This window comes from Myxocyprinus asiaticus, chromosome 13 (genome assembly GCF_019703515.2).
Source record: "Myxocyprinus asiaticus isolate MX2 ecotype Aquarium Trade chromosome 13, UBuf_Myxa_2, whole genome shotgun sequence".
Lineage (NCBI taxonomy): Eukaryota > Metazoa > Chordata > Actinopteri > Cypriniformes > Catostomidae > Myxocyprinus > Myxocyprinus asiaticus.
In genome coordinates this window covers 26,159,407-26,179,127 of record NC_059356.1, presented here as the reverse complement: position 1 = coordinate 26,179,127, position 19,721 = coordinate 26,159,407, and the positions used below count along the sequence as shown (strand labels likewise).

At 40.0% G+C, this 19,721-nt stretch overlaps 1 protein-coding gene across 1 annotated transcript; it reads left to right on the top strand.

Annotated features, from left to right (window-relative positions):
- Window positions 1–597: 597 nt before the first annotated feature.
- Window positions 598–19,256, top strand: LOC127450934 (homeobox protein Dlx4a-like). The gene is made up of 3 exons (XM_051715439.1): window positions 598–1,070; window positions 2,566–2,759; window positions 18,012–19,256. The coding sequence occupies exons 1-3, from the start codon at window positions 770–772 to the stop codon at window positions 18,264–18,266; spliced, it is 750 nt and encodes a 249-aa protein (XP_051571399.1). The 5' UTR covers window positions 598–769; the 3' UTR covers window positions 18,267–19,256.
- The last annotated feature ends 465 nt before the right edge of the window (window positions 19,257–19,721 follow it).

Genomic DNA, 19,721 nt, shown 5'->3' with positions numbered 1-19,721 from the left:
CACGTGTCCAACCAAAACATGTATACTTCGTGTTTTAATAGCGGTTCTTTTCACTGCTCCTCCTCCCAACCATGATAAAATAATAATAATAAAAAAAAAAAAAAAAAACATAAATAAAAAATGGCACGGTTTTAAATTTCAATGGAAATAAAACGGGGCGTATTAGTTTAATATTTACAATAATAAACGAATGTTATTTTTGTTTTGTTTTTTGGTCTAGACTATGTGACCTCAATAAGGTTATCAAAAATTAATTTAACATTTTATTAGGATCTTTGTTTGAAATACACATTTTTTTCCTTAGTCAATTTTTTTTAATTAATATTCATTAATATGTTTCTGAGTGTAGTCTTCGAACATAATATCCAATGTCTTAAATGTCTTTTTTCATCTTCTTCTTTCTTTTGTAGCTCAACAGAACTGTATTAGACCGACAAATTAAGAAACTTTATCATTTCTGCAGACTTAAGAATTGTACATTTTACACTGGGGACGTCACTGCCTCCGAAGACACTACGTAGATATCGGATGCATCCAATAAGAGAGCGCGCTCTCACTGCTGGAATGTAACTCTAGTAGTCTATGTGATGAGACTATTTAGATTAACTTCAGAGACTCCATGCTACGAAAGCAAACTCATGAAAAGATACGCATTTTCATGGAACTTTGGGAAGTTGACGACATGAATCTCAGGGATGGAAATCGCACGGCTCTTTTTAATAGATGGTGCTTTCATGGTGCATCGGTCTAATGGACATAACTCTAAAAAATGACTATGACTTCAATGTCTGAAAGTTTTGTGGCTTCTGACCCCTCAAAATCGGCATTTCTGGAGTTCAGTCACGGCTACCAGTCTCACCAACAGCATTCCCCCGGTGTGTCCCACGCGCTCTATCCGGTGCACGGTTTGCATCAAGGGGCACATCCGCAGTACGATGCGAACTTCTCATCTGGCGCTGCTTCGTATGGCCGTCCGCTCAGTTACCACTGCAGCGCCCATCATCACTCCGGAGCTTACCTACCCTATCAGCACAACACTGCCGTTGGCCATTCAAGAGTAGAGGATGCAGGTACACTTTGTTTTCTTTTTCCTTTCTACAGTAGCCTACTATGAGTCAAAATGTAATCAACTAAGTAAACTTGTGTTGTACCAAAGTTCCTGGTTTAGAGGATGCTGATGAGCTACACAGGGAACAACACTCCTGAATTGATTTTCGAAGTGAATAAGAATGTATTATTTGGAATCTATTATGATTAATGCCCTTTAAATTTGTGTTTTAATTCGGAGAAATTTGGACTAAAAAAAAAAAACAAAAAAATAAAAATAAAAAAGGCAAATCTAATTAAAATAAAAAATAAAATAAAAAAACTCGTCGAAACTTTGGTCTGCCCAATGTGAAGTTGATTCAAGTTTTTACATTTGTTAGATTTAAACAAATATAAAAGGAGCGTTGATTGAGTGCAACAAAATAAAACAAAGCCGGTAATATAGAAGTGCTTCATTTCAAGTAAAAGAAGAAGAGTAAAAGGAAGAGGAGAATTACCCGTTAAATTACTAAATCACAGTTGGACTCTCAAATGCATTTGGCTATATCCACTGATTTAAAAACATTTAGGCTACTTTACTGAGTAAGCAAATTCCTACAAGCATCTATATTGTCATGAGTGTCTTCAATGTTTTATCCAAAAAACCAGGTCGTATATATGGGGTTTTGCTTTAGGTTTTCGATTTAAATCGCGAAATGCCTATAATTTGTCTGTATTAGTAAACTTTACTATGCTATTAAGGTAATATGGATTATTAAACAACAATGACTCCAATTAGCAAAGCAAGTAATTGCCCGCTTCCTTAACACAGGCTTGACTCGTTTTTCTGTCTTAAGAATTATTACGAGAAAAAAAAAAAAAAAATGTGGTCATTGCACTTTAATGATCAAAGTCTGCTGTCTAAACTACATAAACGTAAATGTTTTAGGCTACCTCGCCTAGAAGATAAACGGATACATTTTTGTAATAGCCTATAGTCTATTTGTTTTTATTCAGCAGCTGGAATTTTGCTGTAACGTCATAGAAATGCATAATCCATTTGTTTTCATCAAGCAATTGAAACTTCAACTCTTGGTCTATGTATTTCAGTCTGTGTAAAGGACAGCAATCTAAGGTTTATGAAATTGTCGCAAATAATCCGTAAATGTGGGCCAATTGATTGTGGTTTATTTAGCAGAACAGGCTATATAAATTAGGCCTACTATTTTAGAAAGATCCGATCGCAGCTGACCGACCGTCTAGCTAATAGACTCAACACACCCTTTTATTTCCACAAAAGCTGAATTTGATTTGATTGAATTGAATTTTTCAGTTTGTCAAAAACACATGCCGATCATCTTTGTGTGGGGTTTACAAACCTTTTGCAGCCGTTTTAACTAACCATTTTCTAACGACACAATGGCCAATATGCATTTTTTATTTATTTCACAATTGGTCTATTAAAGTCTACGACTACTACTACGATGATGATTTTGATTATAGCTCTTTAAAATGACTTATCGAATCTTCTCACTCAAGATTCCGAGAAGCTAAGTTCCATCGAAAGTGGAGAACTACGCTTGAACGGAAAGGGGAAGAAGATTCGCAAACCCCGAACCATCTACTCGAGCTTCCAGCTGCAGGCGCTCAACCAGCGCTTCCAGCAGACCCAGTATCTCGCGCTCCCTGAACGCGCTGACCTGGCTGCCAAACTGGGTCTGACGCAAACACAGGTATGTAGGCTTATAAGATAACATTAAACTAAACATGGCAAATAACTCGGTGTATGCCGTGTGTCTTGGTGGGACGCTCTCAAAAGGAAGAAAAACATAATGTCTTCATTCAGAACACCTTCAACAGTTAAATTATAATTTAGAGCAGCACGTTCTGCTCTGATGCTTAGTCTCCCAAAATGTTTTATGAGCTAAATCAGGTCTCTTAATACTTCTTTCTATGTAACAAAAATATCTGTTTAGAGCTGAGTGTCAGGCAATGGGCGAGTCAAACTAGAAAATAAACAAGCAAATAAACGGCAAAGAGTCACTGTCAACAAAGAAGCACAGTCCTTGGTTACCGAAGCACTAGAGAAAGGAGAACTTTAGTGGCACGTAAGTATTAGCATTAGGCAATTTCCACGGTGTGCTTAACATAAAGATATTGCTCTACGTTTACCTCACCTCAGGAGGGCAAACTAAATAGAAGGCTATTTTTATTAGTAGATTTATTTCAGATTTATTATAAATGAGGTTTGCATTTTTTTGGCAACCCGGTTACCAAAATTTTGGACATCTATAAACTATCAAGTTTAAAACTCTGCGTTGTGTGATTTAGTTATTTTCTAAATAAAATAAACATAAAATTAAGTACACAAAATGTATCCAATAAAAAAAAAAAAAACTAAATAAATAAATAAAAAATAAAATAAAAAATTGTCTCAGTAAGGGCTAGATGGTTTGGGAAGTGTTCAAATGATGTAACTTTGACATAATTATATGGAATGTTCCTTTTTTTTATTTGAAAAAAAAAAGGCATTAACAGGGCTGCACAGAAAATGCTGTGCACAGCTAAATAATACTTTGTAATAACTATTTTTAATCATTAAAACATTATTACAAATTAATTAAAAAGATAGCTGAGGGGGGCAGAAATATCACAATTTTAAGTGGTGGGACATAGATGGCCTATATGATTTGTTCAAAACTACAGTACATGCTATGTTAATCTTATGTTAGATAAAATGTTTCTACATGAACATTTCAATATTGATCTAAAAAAAAAAAAAAAAAAAAAAAAAAAATTAAATAGCTCTTACCAAACATGAGATTCGTGCCTCTAATGCTTTAAACAGTAATATGACATTAAAGTGTTATTTCTGGAAAGTGCCTCTACAGTCTGTGCATGCCACTTGATAAGCTTGAACATATGACAGATAAAACATTTACAATAAACATGACAGATAAGTAAACAATATGTTTATAGGTCTACCTATCCTCATATATATATATATATATATATATATAACATTTTATCCCTTTTTCTCCCAATTTGAAATGCCCAATTCCCACTACTTAGCAGGTCCTCGGTTACTCACCTCAATCCGGGTGGCGGAGGACAAGTCTTATTGTGCATCTTACCACGTGGCTCGCTGTGTATGACACTGCAGAGACTCACAGCATGTGGAGACTCATGCTACTCTCTGCAATCCATGCACAATTTACCACATGCCCCATTGAGAGCGAGAACAACTAATCACGACCATGAGGAGGATACCCCATGCGACTCTACCCTCCCTAGCAACCAGGCCAATTTGCTTAGGAGATCTGGCTGGAGTCACTCAGCACACCCTGGATTCAAACTCAGGACTCCAGGGGTGGTAGTCAGCATCAATACTGGCTGAGCTACCCAAGGACGCATTAACCACTGGGCCGATTGTGCCATTGTCCAGGAGCCTCTAAACCCAAAGGGCCCCAAGCTCTAAATCAATCAATCAATCAATCAACCAATCAATCATTTATTTATTTAGAGATATCTATTATAAATCCACATAAATTTCAGCCTTATGTGAAATACCATTTGTTCAACCGAATGCGTGATGGATGACAGCAGCATCAGCACAGACACTCGAGTGCACGCTCAGGGAATCTGCATCTCACAGGTGCAGCATGTTAATTTGAAGGACTAGAACAGCGTCTGATTACAAAACGCTTTCAAACACAAAGGTGCAGTTTACCCTGGCTTTGTACAAAGCTGATGATAAGCGACAGAATTCGTGCAACAGTACAGAGGACTTTAAAATGTTTAAGTCCTGCATGCATTTAATGTATACTGATAAAGAGAAACCTGCCTTAATACCCTACATATGTGCACGGTAACCTTTTGTAATATTTGGTTAACCGCGAGAGTTCACGAACGGTTATTGTGTTCTTTGTCTGGAGTCAGGACTCGGGAATAAAGAACATTTATTGCCATGGATGCGTCAAACACAATCTCAGATTAGCAGGGAATAAAGCGCACAGTGAACTATAAGCCTATAGCACAATACATAGATTTTCTTCTGATAAAATCACATTAAAGTCGAACAAAAATAATCTCTGTCACTGCCTGCAATATAGTAGGCCTATTCTTAATAGGTTAAATGGAAAATGCGTAATTCTGCCCAGGCAGGTTCACTTTCCATGAGGCAGCGAACGCTACGGTTTATAGGACTTCCTCGGGATGCTTTGATTTTTAAATCATTCAGCATTTAACTTGAGTAATTATTGTCTGCATACCAGAGCAAAAGGGGGGAAAAAACATTGGCTCACCGTTTATCAAGCGCTGAAACTTTGACAGGTGAAAAATAATCTGGATTCATGTGTAACAGTCACATTAAGTCCTCTTTGCAACCTGAACTTCATTAGAATGTCGATTTTTGACAGCAGCGCTGAAAAAGCTTGATGCAGCTCAACAAATGATGAAACAGATCACAGGTGTCTCGAGATGCATATACAAATATTAAAGGTCTTTTAAACTTAATACAGTATCTAAAAATGCTGCGCAACGATCAAAGACGTCCGTCCAGTATGTGTTTACATAGAAAAACAATTTAAAAACAGCGCAGACGCACGTGTGAACAGCCCGTAACTCGCCATATAGCTTACTTGAAAAACTGACCCGAACCTGGCCCAAAACCTGTTTGTCGGGTGCCGTCGGACTCAGATCGGGTTGAAGAACTCACGTACAGAATAACCGAATAGTGATTTTGATATTTGAATACCATGTATATCCCTAATAATAACGCGTGATTTTGAATCGGTTCATAATTAAAAAGTACATATAATTGGCCGTGTCAGACATTGCTACAAACTTTTCTTTCATCTGTTTGAAAAATCCAACCAAATCTGACAAGCGTCCTGTGGCGCATACAGGTGAACATAACCACGTCATGGGGGGCCTCCACGGTGTACCAGCCCATGGGCCTCTCAGTTCTTAATCAATCCTTGCCCCACCTATCCTTATATTGATACTTTCACAAAAAATATGTGAACCTGCAATAGTTTTCAAACTTAGTTTCACAAACAAACAAATACTACTAACAAAAGAGTGAGTGGATGTTCAACAACACCTTCCAAATCTGATTCCTCCTCCTCTTTCTCCAATGGTTCCTTTTGACATTTCCAGGTTTGAAACGTGGAAGTAAATTATAGCGGCGTAAACTTGTAAATGAAAAATATTACTTTGTGCTCTCATTTTCTCCAACAGCAAAAGAAAAACTCCACTATTACATTTCCACAACCTTCCAAAAAAAGGAAAAAATAGAGAGAAAATAGGTGAGAAAGGTGCAAAAATGTATTGTTACTCCCTGAGCAGTTTCTTTTTAAATTAATGCAAGGGTAATATAACAAAGCATATATAAATGCACACTAAGTAACTAAGAAATTCAAAATATAAAAAACATAGATTTGCACTGCTAAATAAGGTGGAAACACATCAGCACAGTCTGTGAAAAGGGGCCATGGCAGGTTCAGATATGCTCCAGTAAACAAATTTAGCATGGCAGTCAAATTGTACAGAATGTTTTATACAAGAATTCATCAAATTGGTATGAGGTTTGCGAAGTCATAACAATTCGTATGACACTCCAAAAATGCAAAAAAAAAAAAAAAAGTAATTACCCTCACTTAATTGAATTTGAGAAAGTTTGCAAGCAATTTAAAGTCTTTCGTTCAGATCAATTCGGTTTCATTGAGCCAAAATAGTTTAGTTGGATTAGGTCATATCAATGTACAATAGTAGTAACTTCATTGGGTTTGCCAAACTCAATTTACGTTAAGTTTTTAAGTAAGTCATTTAATTTTATTATGTTGGTCCAACTTAATTTATATTAGTAATTATCAGTGAGTGGCGTCTCTACATTAGATGCAAGTGGGGCTGCACCCCACCAGATGTGGCACTTTTTGCAAAATGCATGGCATAATCATATATTTATTTTAAGAAATAATATATTTTCCGCATTTTAAACTTGTTTTATGTCCATTCTACAAGACAAAAACAGATAATCTTTTGAGAAATTCTACAATTATTAAGGACAGTGTTGTTAAATACATTTAATAATTCTCATTTGCTTTGCTTGGCCTGTCATCCTCAGTATTAATCAAGGTAGATCTGGAGAACCTCATGCGCATGTGTAAATGATAGCCCAAGGGGCATGTTTGCCCCTTAACCAGTCAGAAGCTTTGATCATATGGATGTCAAGTTGACATGCTCCTCAGAATTTACCGCTCTACCCTGCAGACCTGCATTATGAAGTGTTATGAGTTGATGCAGTGGTTTGTATTAGATTACAAAAACTGTGAAATATTCAGAGTCTTTCATTTTGATTAGTTTTGTTATACTGTTCATGCGAGTTAGTGAAATAATATGCAAAGCCTTTGATGATTTGCTTAAATATGGTCTGCTTCTACGGTCCCTTGAGCATTTTGACATAGTTGATGTGCATGTTTCAGTGGTGCTTTATGCTGAGATGAAATTTTAAGGGATGGTTTCATTAGAAAAAAATCTTTTTGTTATTGTACTTTTGGTGCTTTTTTACCAAGCATTAACACGCTGACATAATGATTGACATGCAGCAGTGGCGGATTTAGGCATGGGCGACACGGGCAGTTGCCCAGGGCGGCATCTTCTTGGTGGGGCGGCAGGAGGCACCCACACAGACCCCCCCAATCAACAACAATGGGGGCGTGTTTAAGCGGGTTTCGCCCAGGGTGCCAAACAAGCTAGAAACGTTACTAACATGCAGTCATAAAATCAGAGACCCTCACCACGAAATTAAAATGGAATTGGAAAAAAAACTTTTAACACCAGGTGTAAATGGCAATAGTGCCTGTTAATACACATTTTAATGCATCTTAATACCACAGAATAAACAAGGAACACACACACACATAGCGAGTATGCATGTGAAAGAGAGAAAGAATTCAAAACTGATGAACTAGGTAAAAAGCATTTCTTATTTCTTTTTTATCTGTCAAAATGACGGAAAGCATTTTCGCTAATCCATTAATGTTTCAAAAATCGATAAACAACCCCCTGTTGGGTTAAATGATTGTTTGTGCCCTACCAGAAATAATAAGCCTAAAATACCACTGGTAATCATTATTATATGCCAGCCAGATGACAAGCATAAGGACAGTGAAACTGCTACACTGTTAATTTAATTGCAACTGCTTATAGCTAAGCAGCACTCAAAACAAGCATCACTTAAGTGAAAGTCCCTCAACCTCAGCACAAATGCAAAGTGCCATTCTTCACCACAATGGTAACCCCCAAAACTCCTGCATAACAGACTCTCTTTTTAAAAATGAATACAAGAGAACATTAAACATTAAAAAAATCTCCTCATATTCTCATCTTGCTCTGAAATGCATAATATAACATTTAATTCATCACTTGTCCTCCTTACCCAGTCCCATGCAAAACATGCTTGGAAATGGAAGTCCCCTGCCCAGTTTAATCAATGCTACATGAACACCACAAAAAGTATTCATGTAGTCCCAACTCAAATGGATTAAGTAAATTTAAATTTGACAAATTTAAATGGATATAACACACTAGTTGGAACAAAACATTCTAGAATTGTGTTGCTTTAGTTATTTTAATTCTGTACACTGAAAAAGCAGCAAAAACCCTTTTTAATACGAGTTGACATCCACCAACGAGAGACGCTTCCCTCATTTCCTTGTAGTTCTTGATGTGGTGTTTGTTCTGCGTTAATTCCAAAACTGTTATTTCGTAACTTTAACCTCTAACCCAAACCTTATCCCTAAACCTAACTATAGAGTGTAACACCTTACCCTTCCCAGATCATAAACAAAACAATGACATAAATGTAAATGTTGATGTGTAATTTGGAAGAAAGCGACACTTTCGGGTTCCAAATGCGTGTTTGTGAAGCGTATGGGATTGGCTGATGTATAAGTTGTAAGTTTTTGTACGAAAGTTGTGGGAATTGGTACGAATTCACCACATCATAGTATTGTGACAAATTCTCATGAGACTACGTTGCCTATTGCACAGTGCTTAGACTCCAAATCAAATGATCTTTGATTGAACCAAGTTTCAGAAAACTGAACACACTGTGCCTTTTAGAGATGTAACGGTTCTCGTCACGTTCGGCGGTTCTGACACTGGGGATGACGTTATGTCTCTTGCCACATCTGGTGAGTGGTCAATGGAGGATGTTGCTGCCCCTTCCCCCAGCAAGGGTGAGGAGCATGCACACACCACTAACAAGGAGATGCTTTGTGTCCTTTCAAGGGCGGTCAAAGAGCTCGGTCTCGAGTTGTCTCCTCCAGAGGAATCTGAAAAATTTCACCTTGATGAATGGTTCCTGCAGTCTGGACGTCATCAAGTGACCGCATTCTGTAGATCTGCCCCGTTCTTCCCGGAAGTTCATAACGAACTGACAAAATCCTGGGGCGCGCCCTATTCAGCTCACTTGCACAGCGATTCCACTCTCCTCACTAAAGTGGACCATGAGGAAGACAAATGTTATGCCCAGCTACCCCCTGTGGAAGAGGCGGTAGAGGCACATCTCTGCCCGGTGAGCAGCAGGGCATGGGAATCACAACCCGTTCATCCTTCCCAGTCATACCGACTGACATCCGCACTGGCAGGAAAAGCATACTCGGGGCGGGCCAAGCTGGTTCAGTACTCCACGCGATGGCGGTGCTCCAAGTTTTCCAAGCTAAGCTCCTCAAGCAAATGGACAAGCAAGGCTACGATCCAGAGATGTTCAAAGTGCTCCGCACTGCTACCAACTTAGCGCTGCGAGTCACGGATGTCAATGCACAGGCCATTGGCAAGTCAATGAGCAACCTGGTGGTTTTGGACAGTCACATCTGGCTGACCCTTATGGAAATGTATGATGTGGAAAAAGACGTTCTCTTTGATGCTCCGGTGTCTCCAGCTGGCCTTTTCGGCAGCTCTGTGGATAGATTTGCTGACCGCTATGTCACGACTCAGCAACATTTACAGGCTATGAGACATTTTATGCCAAAATGGAGCAGTACTTCATCACATCCGGCTCGCTCCCGCTCTGTCTCGAGCCAGCACCCGGCTAAAAACCCCACGCCTGCTGCCTCAGTGCTGCCTAAAGTCGCCACCATAATGACGTGCAAGCCATGGCCCAAATGAAGGCAGCCATCTCAGCATGAGCCCCATGCCAACTGACAGGCACAGCCCTATGAAGCGGAATGCAGAGCTCACCGTTCTTTCCAGACCTGTCCCAAAGAAGGCTCGATTGGAGACACACAAAGCTGTTCCCCTCTTCCCCACTGCTGTTTGTTGGGAAAGGAATATTGTTGTTCAAAATGTTGTTTCTGTGTCTCACATTCAATCACATGCAAAAAAGAGTACAGCGCTCATTGCACATGCACAAGACACTCTTTCACTTTTTAAATAAAGAGCTCATTTCCACTTCAAAGCCCACACATTTTGCACAACCACTTCCCAATGGTGAGCGGCGCATTATATCATAAAATGAACAAACCAAATTGCCCTTTGTCCTGTTACGAGGATGCGTGGCGAGCCCTTACGGCCCTTTCTGACTGGGTGCTAAAAAGATTAAACGTGGTTATATGATCCAATTTGCATGTCGACCGGCCCATTTCAACGGTGTTCTGTCTTCCACGGTTCCATCCGAAGACGCGCGAGTGTTACAAGCCGAAATACACAATCTTCTCGCAAAGAACACAATAGAGGTTGTTCCAGACTGTCAAGCCTACAAAGGGTTTTACTTTGACTTTGGCCAATTTTAGATCTGAGACATTAATTACTCAGAAACTAATCTTATTGCACGTCCGCCCATATGATTGGTTTGTGTCGATAGATCTGAAAGACACGTACTTTCATCCGTCTCGACTCCATGAGCGAGTGCACGCATCTCACGAGTGAGCACATTCAGGCCATTCTCCAGTGTCTGCCTCAGTTCAAACTGGGGAGAAAACTTCCATTGAAGCTGTTTCAAAAAGCATTGGGGCTTATGACAGTGGCATTCCAATAGGTCTTATACACATGAGACCTCTTCAGTGCTGGCTCAAGTGTCATGTGCTATGACATGCCTGGCGCCAAGGGCTCTTGTGCATCACTTTATCTCGCCGCTGTCTAGCTGCTGTAGCACCTTGGACAGCTCCTGCCTTCTACCAGTAAGGTGTCATGCAGGGGCAGATTTTCAGGCAGAAAGTGGTGAACACAGACGCGTCCAACGCAGGTTGGGGGGCAGTGTGCGATGGACGCCCAGCTTTCGGCACCTGGACAGGTGCGAAGAGGGCGTGTCACATCAACCACCTGGAGCTGTCAGCTGTTTTCCTAGCCTTGAAGGCTTTTCAGTCCGAAATAGAGAATCATCATGTTCTGATTCGTCCTGAACACGACTTAGCTTTGTGGCATACATAAACCGCCAAGGTGGAATTTGTTCCCTGCCAATGCTGAGACTGATACGTCGCCTCCTCCTGTGAAGCGAGGGTCATCTCCTCACCCTGTGGTCGACATAGGTCCCAGACCGTCTGAATTATGGTGCGGATCTATTGTCACACCAAGGAGTGACACCGGGTGGATGGAGACTTCATCCTCAGACTGTACTGAGGATTTGGGAAATATTCGGCAAAACGGAGATCGATCTATTTGCCTACGTGGAAAACGCCCATTGTCCCCTCTGGTACTCTAAGTCCCAAGCTCCGCTAGGAGTAGACGCAGTGGCTGACAAATGGCCTGTGAAATGCAAATACATGTATCCCCGGTGTGCCTCCTTCACTCTGTCACATGCAAAGTCCTAGAGGACAAAGAAACTATTCTACTGGTTGTGCTGAAGTGGCTTAATCAGTCCTGGTTTCCAGAAATGATAGAGATTCTGGACAGCCCTCCATGGGAAATACAGCTGAGGAGGGATCTCCTCTCTCAAGCACAGGGCACAATCTGGCATCCCCAGCCCAAGCTGTAGAAACCCGTATGTGTGGCCCCCGAACAGAGCATGATAAACATGCCAGAACTGACACGGTTGGTTATGAACACCATTTTACAGGCTAGAGTGCCATATACAAGACACCTTTATGCACTGAAATGGAATGTGTTTACTAATTGGTGCTTTTCACACGGCAAAGACCCAATGAACTGCTCCATTTCTGAAATTCTCACATTTCTTCAAGACGGATTGGATGCAGGGCTCACTCCATCAACGCTCAAACTTTATGTGGTGACTATGTCTGCGTATCACGCACCTGAAGCCGGCACCTATATAGGCAATCATTATTTAATCATAAAGTTCCTTAGGGGAGTGAGGCGGCTGAACCCCCCTTGCCCGGCTACAGTTCTGACTTGGGACCTAACTTTAGTCCTAAAAGTGCTCGCAGGGCCCCCCTTCGAGCCTCTGGATTCTGTTGAATTGCGTGTGCTTTCTCTTAAGACCACACTACTGCTGGCTCTGGCCTCAGTAAAATGGGTCGGTGATTTGCAAGCACTGTCAGTCGACAATTCATGTTTGGAGTTTGGTCCGGGTCTTTTAAAAGCAACTGTCAAACCTAGAAAAGGCTATGTGCCTAAGGTTCTAACCACACCCTTCAGAGCGCAGGTGGTTCACCATCAAGCCTTTTTCCCTCCACCATTTAATTTGGATGAGGAACAGTCCTTGCATTTGTTATGCCCTGTGTGAGCACTACACACATACGTTGAGCGCACCCGCCATTTAAGACTGTCTGACCAGCTGTTTGTGTGTTATGAAGGATGCACAAAAGGAATGTCCATCTCCAAGCAAAGACTTTCCCACTGGATTGTTGATGCGATCGCCCTGGCTTCGGAGTTGCATGGTGCGAATTGCCCAATAGGTGTTAAAGCACACTCAACTAGAGGCCTTACACATTCACAAGGTTTTACAACCTTGTCCTCTCTGTTTAGAGTGCTTAATATTTCATTGGCCAAACATATACTTATGCCCCTCTAAGTACTTCTAAGTACGGGCTCCCCATCATTTTACACAACCGCCTGCATTCAGGCCATTGTAATTTCCCATAAAGTCACAAGCACTTTCATTATAAATAAAATGTCTTTCGGTTTGTGAAGGGGTTAATTCATACTATATGACTATAGTTCATTCATCCATTCTGAGTGTTCCCCTCCTGGCTCACTATGAGGGGCATTCATTTGCAGCATACTCATGTTGCGGTCCTGCAGGAATGCAGCGTCATGTTTCATCTCTGGTAGGGTTATGTCGTATTGTGCGGTGTGATGGGACTTTGTTCCCCATAGCGTCAGCTTAGTGACAAAATGTCAAGTGAACTGAATCATTAGGGAAAGTCTCGGTTAGGTATGTAACCTCAGTTCCCTGAGATGAAGGGAACAAGACATTGCATAAGCTGGCCGCACTACAGACTCAGAGTTCTTTGAGATGCTAGCAATGTGCTCTTTGTCCCTCAGTCAGAAAATTCGGAGGAATGGTGTTTGAGTGCCCACATTTTTACCAGACAGCTTCAAGCTTACAAGGGCGGGGCTTAAAGACCTTAAAGAATTGCCATTATTGTAGAAGGGTTTTGACTAGGTCGTGTAGAAGGACACTCCCATAGCGTCAGCTTAGTGATGCAAAGTCTCGTTCCCTTCAACTCAGGGAACCGAGGTTACATACGAAACCAAGATGTTATTTATGCCGAAATCACCCGAGTATACATAGCGCGCAGCGCACACAGAGCCGCAGGTGAGCCTGAAACTGTACACACGCCCTTCCGTCTTTAAGGAACTCAGCACTGACGTGCACAGAACAGGGGCTATTGTTCACAAATCTAAAGGTGCCCTTCACAAATGTAAAGGTGCCCTTTTAAGCAGAGGTGCCTTTAAGAGCACGGAGATTTAAGTGGTGGTGTCTTTACTACAGCAAAAATCCCCCCTACCGCTCATCAACTATTGCCACTCAACAACAATTGACGGCAGATTTCTTTTCACTCTGTCCATGTCCTTACACTGCTGCACCTGCTAAGGTCTGTGCATGTCACTGGAACTTAGTGCTAGTTTGGACAGACATATAACAATAACTAAAGCGCTTGTAGTGTTCATTGCTAAAGTTATGTTGCCCTGCTCCGTTGATGAAGACGTGGGATTTCCATGTATGATTAAAACACTCATGTTGTGTTACGACATCCCTTCTAGCATCCATTTAACAGCAAGGTTTTTCCTTCTATAGTGATGTACAGCTTCCAAATGTTGAATATATGTTGAGTATGAAATGCACTTTATGTTGATGCATGTAGCATAAATGCAGATATTAAGTAAAATGCTGAGGTAGTAATTAGAGAAAAAATATATTTTTTAGTTAGGGACTCTAACAAAAATTATCCATGTGTAACAGGGTTCAGGATGGGCAAGGAGGAGGCGGGAACCGGCAAAACAATCAACATAACATTAATGAGATAAATCAACTTAAACAAACATACACACACACAGCAGTCACGTGCGTTTCTCTTTCTCCCTAACTGGCACCTCCGGCTCGTCTTTATCCCCCTCCCGGCTGATTAGGACAATTCAGCTCCTCCTCATCACACTCCTCCACCACCCGATTCAGGCTGGGGAAACCTCCGGCTTAACGTATTCCCCTCCCTTCCTGGAGGGGAGGTGTTGCCCTTCCAGCCGTCCTTCTGCCGGCAGGTCTTCCCCGCCTCTCTGGAGCCCTGGGAGAGATGAGGGGAGGGAGAGGGGAGAGGGAAAGAGCGAGGGGGAGAGACAGAGAGAGAGGAGAGAGAGCGAAAAACTCGCTCGCCGGTCCCTGGACACGCAGTCACCTGGTCCTTAACCAATCCTCCGCCCTCTGCTGGACAATAGCCGCTCCTCCCCTGGCGGAAGGCAGCGAGTCCTCCGACCCCTGGTGGATGGTAACGGCTCCTCCCCTTCCTGGCAGACGGCAGTGTTTCCTCTGACTCCTGGCGGCCGGCAGTGACTCCTCCATCCTCTTGAGGACGGCCATGGCTCCTCCCCGGTGGACAGCAGTGGTGAGGACTCCACGACAGCACATCCCTCCTCCTTCCCGGGTTTCAGCACCAATGTAACTGGGTTCACAGGACGGGCAAGGAGGAGGCAGGAACCGGCAGAACAGTCCACATAATTTTAATGACATAACTGAACTTAAACAAACATAAACATACACACACACACACACACACACACACACACAGTGTGTCTCTCTCTCTCTCAAACTGGTGCCTCCGGCTGGTCTTTATCCCCCTCCCGGCTGATTATGAAAATTTAGCGTGCATACTTATGGCCCGGCCACGCCCTCCTCCTTGTCACACCATGGTTTTATTCAGTAATACTGAAGTAGCCATATAGTAACCATGGTTTTACTATAGTAATATTGTAGTAGCCATGACTGAAGTAACAATGACTGCTGTCACCATTGATTTCTTGGAAGAAATCATAGTTTTGATACAATTAACCATTTTTTTTTACATAGAGTAACCATGATTTTACTATAGTATTGTAACCATGACAGTAGCCATGTTCATTTTGTGGTTACTATGATTTTACTACAAATACCATGGTTAAACTATGGTTACTGTAATAAAACCATGGTGATTTGTAGTGAGGGCAAAACTCTGGAAGTGTTTGTTACCAAATAGGATATTTTTACTTTGGATTTGGCAGTAATATTGTTTTTTTTTTTTTTTCTGAACATAACAGATACCGAACCGTACAGAAACCGTGACCCTAAAACCATGATACAAACCGAACCGTGAGAAATTTGAACCGTTAAACCCCTAATGCCTCACATAACGCACATAACCATTCAAAGAAGTGAAAGAACACCGTCTCACACAAAAATAAGCACTACAGTAGTTTGGAAATGTAAAACGTATAGACCGATTTTAGCAGACAAACAATTTGACCGCATAGCACTGATTTTCCAGTGAGATCAGTCTGTAGAGTGCTACACCCCCTGGAGCAACACAGACACATAATCTAAATAATTAAAATCCACTCCACTAAGCATATATTGTCCCAGTTCAGTAACTAAAATAAAATGATAATGTGGCAGAGCGGAGGGCGGGGCCGGGTCGTGATTCTTCACACCCGGCTCCTAATCAGGCTGATTAGCCCGAGAGGGATAAGGGCTGACTGGAGATGGCAGTGCGACAGAGAGAGAGTTACAGACAGCTGTCTGACACCTGTGTGTGTTTGTCTTTTTGGTTCAGTTTATAATTAAACTATTACCTATATTATCAAGCCATCCTCCTTTCCATTGATGTGTTACACTGATCAGGAGCTGGGTGTGTAGAATCACGACCCGGCCCCGCCATCCGCCCTGCCACAGATATACTGAACGCTCTTCAAAAATTAAAATCCATGCACCCACCACACAGATTTTACAAACAGACAAAACTTAGGGAAATACAATTATGTGATTGTGTGTGGTCAGGTTACTCTTTATTTGTTTCACTAATCTTTTGCATAGTACAGAATATAAGCTCCTGTCTTTGCTGCTGTCAAAGAAATCCACAGCAGTAATTACGGCTCATTTGTTCAATTCATATATACGACACAAGTCAAAGAAATCATAATTAAATTTTTACCTTTTGAATGTTGCCTCTGTGACCTTTCCTTTGCCTTTTAGCCCAGATGGCTTCTTCCATCAATTTTCTGACAATAATAAATATTGTACAAAATGATAAAAATAACATGAAATCACAAGAACATGAGGTCTCACCAAAGTCAGAGGTAAGAAAAAAGAACTATTGTGAATGCCAACGTTTTGGTTTCCAGTGTGCAGACTAAACTTTTAAAGGATAACTGGAATTTCAACTGATCTAACAGTCTTGTGAAAAACATCAATGTAATTATGTTTCATTACAGGAGATTGTACAGCTCTGTGGGTGTCACTTTTTTAAGATCCATTGTAAATTTAAAATTAGCATGAATTTTCCCCAAACTGGTCATATCATTAAGACATTAAATACACCATGCATACATTTACAAGACTTTATTACATTACATATATTTGAAAATGCATGCACACAGTTTGTGCTGGGAAGAGTGCTTCGTAATATTTTGGACCGATCACAAGAAACAGTATTAATATTTGGAATTTTGTTGCATCCAAAGAACTGTTAAGCTTTTCCCCTTCACTTGCAGCAAGCATGTGCTGGCAAAAGCCTTGTGCCACATACATAATATCATGCTGAATAACTGCTGGCAGATATTCTCACTTCTGCACGTTGTGTTTTGCTGATTCTTGAAAACCAAAAGTGTCTGTAGGACACAAAATTCTGCAGTTCTGAAGAGCTCATGTTCACTTTGTGGGAATGAAAACACAAGAATTAAATCTACCATCATATTGATATTGTAAAAATTAATACATAGAGCAGAGTACATAGAAAACACATGTTATTTGGAAAACTCCCCCCTCCCCCCATTAAAAATGTGAATTATTCTCAATTTATAATTGAAATTCCAGCAAATCCAAATGAGTTTCATATTCGATATGGGAGACTGGGGAGTTAAAAGTTTTTGCTATATGTGACTAGAACTTTAATAAAAAAATAAAAAAAACTTTTACAGCCTACACTAAAAATAATAGTAAAATGTGGTAACATTTTTTAACTTCATGTGGTAACATCTAAATTAACTGGTTTGATAATATTATAATATTATTTTCAAACCAGAAACGTTATTTAATATCACTGAATTGACTTGATTACATTAGGTTACACCAACCAAAAAATTGTAAGGGTTAAAATAGGTAAGCATTAGGTAAAAACAAAAATTTTGCTGGTTACCACTTTTTACAATGTACCTCTGTAACTCTAGAGAACATGGACATTAATTGTACATAACTTTATTGGGGTAATCAAATGTACTTGTTCAAAATGTAATAATAATGATTGACAATAAATAAATAATTCTTAACAATAAAGTTATTGTTTAAATAAAGATGAAAGAAATGTGATTTAACTAATACTTATCCCTTGTTGCAGGTAAAGATATGGTTCCAGAACAAACGTTCAAAGTACAAAAAGATAATGAAGCATGGCTCAAGCGGACCAGAGGGAGAACACCTTCAAGCAGCTTCAGCCTCTGGACCACCATGTTCTCCAGGAATGCCACCCCTGTGGGACATTTCCATGTCAACAAAGGGTGCTCCAATCCACTCTGGAGGATATATGAACTCTTTTGGACACTGGTACCCTGGTCATCATCAAGACCCAATGCCAAGAGCTCAGATGATGTGACTCGATTTGTAAGACAATCTACAGTTCAATTCCCCATTACTGATTCTCACCAGTACACTCTGATTCAGATAACGCCAGGCCGCTTTCAGCACTGTTTACTCACAGTCAAGATTTCCTCAAGTTCCTCCTCTTCATGAAGATTTATGTTGCTGACAAAATTATAATTTTTTTTGCTTGCAGATTTGTTTTATTTTTATTTTTTTTTTTTGTAGAAAGACTGGCAGTATAACTGCCTGATTGCTCTCTCTGAACTTGGATTTCATAAGCTCTTGTAAATTTGAATAAAATGCATTGTCCGGTTGCTTCCTGGTTGTCTGGTTGTACCATCTATCAAATATTCCAAAGCCTGCAACTTCAGCTGCTTAAGAATTGTATTCTTCTTGATTGTTTATCTGTCTATTGCATATTATTTTCCCCGTTTTCACTGAATTAGATGTAGACCAATATATCTGTTTTACGATTAATCAGTGCTGCTAGTTGCTTTTTGGAATTATTGGTTATTTTCAAAAATCTATGAATCCTCTCTAAAATTCTTTATTTTATTTTTTTATTTTTCATTCCTCCATGTTCCTCTGTCTGTGGTCAGCGCTGGAGGATTCTAGTTAGGATGGCTTGGTTCTGCAGCATAACAGGGAAATCTTTCATCATTGAAAACATTCATCCATATTTTTATCTTCAATTAAATGCATATTTTGTGATTGCAGTGTGAAGCATTTACATGTTTCCATTGATCATGGTATAAATTTTGGGGGGGTTACCTTCCCCCATACCCCCTGAAAACTACATACATATGCACCAAATCTTCATTTTTTCCTGGTTATTATTGGGATGATGGTTGACTAATACACTGCATCTGGGATTTTATTTTCTTTGGACTGTTATGTATGGAAAGATTAAGATATTTTTTTGGACGCCAGTTTTATTGGCCAATTTATCAGTTATCGGCTTTTTCCACCACCTTAGTTATCAGTATTGGCAAAATCCACTATTGGTAGACCTCTACACTGAATGTGGTTACATGTGTGAATGAAATTCTCATAATGATTGGCAAAGAAAATTACATGCTTTAGAAAGATACACACTGAAATCAGTCGTGTTCCTTCTTTGCTTTTTGAACTCTCATGGACACTTATTAATAGATACCTTTGTGCTGACTATTTTATTCTCAATGATTGTACATTTAATATTAGAAAATATGTCTATTGCTTGTTTTATTTCATAAACTATACGTAATAGTATATGTTCATAAAATATATGACTAAAAGCATGCTACAACTACTACTACTAGCCTAATAATAATAATTATTATGCTTATTAAATTACACGTATTTTTTAAGTTTTAAGATATAATGAGATTTATTTAAATAACTTTGATTCATTTTATCTTATTCATCTTATACATTGAAATGTGGTCTTACATATTCCATCATGTGAAGTCTTAGTTCACAAGACTGT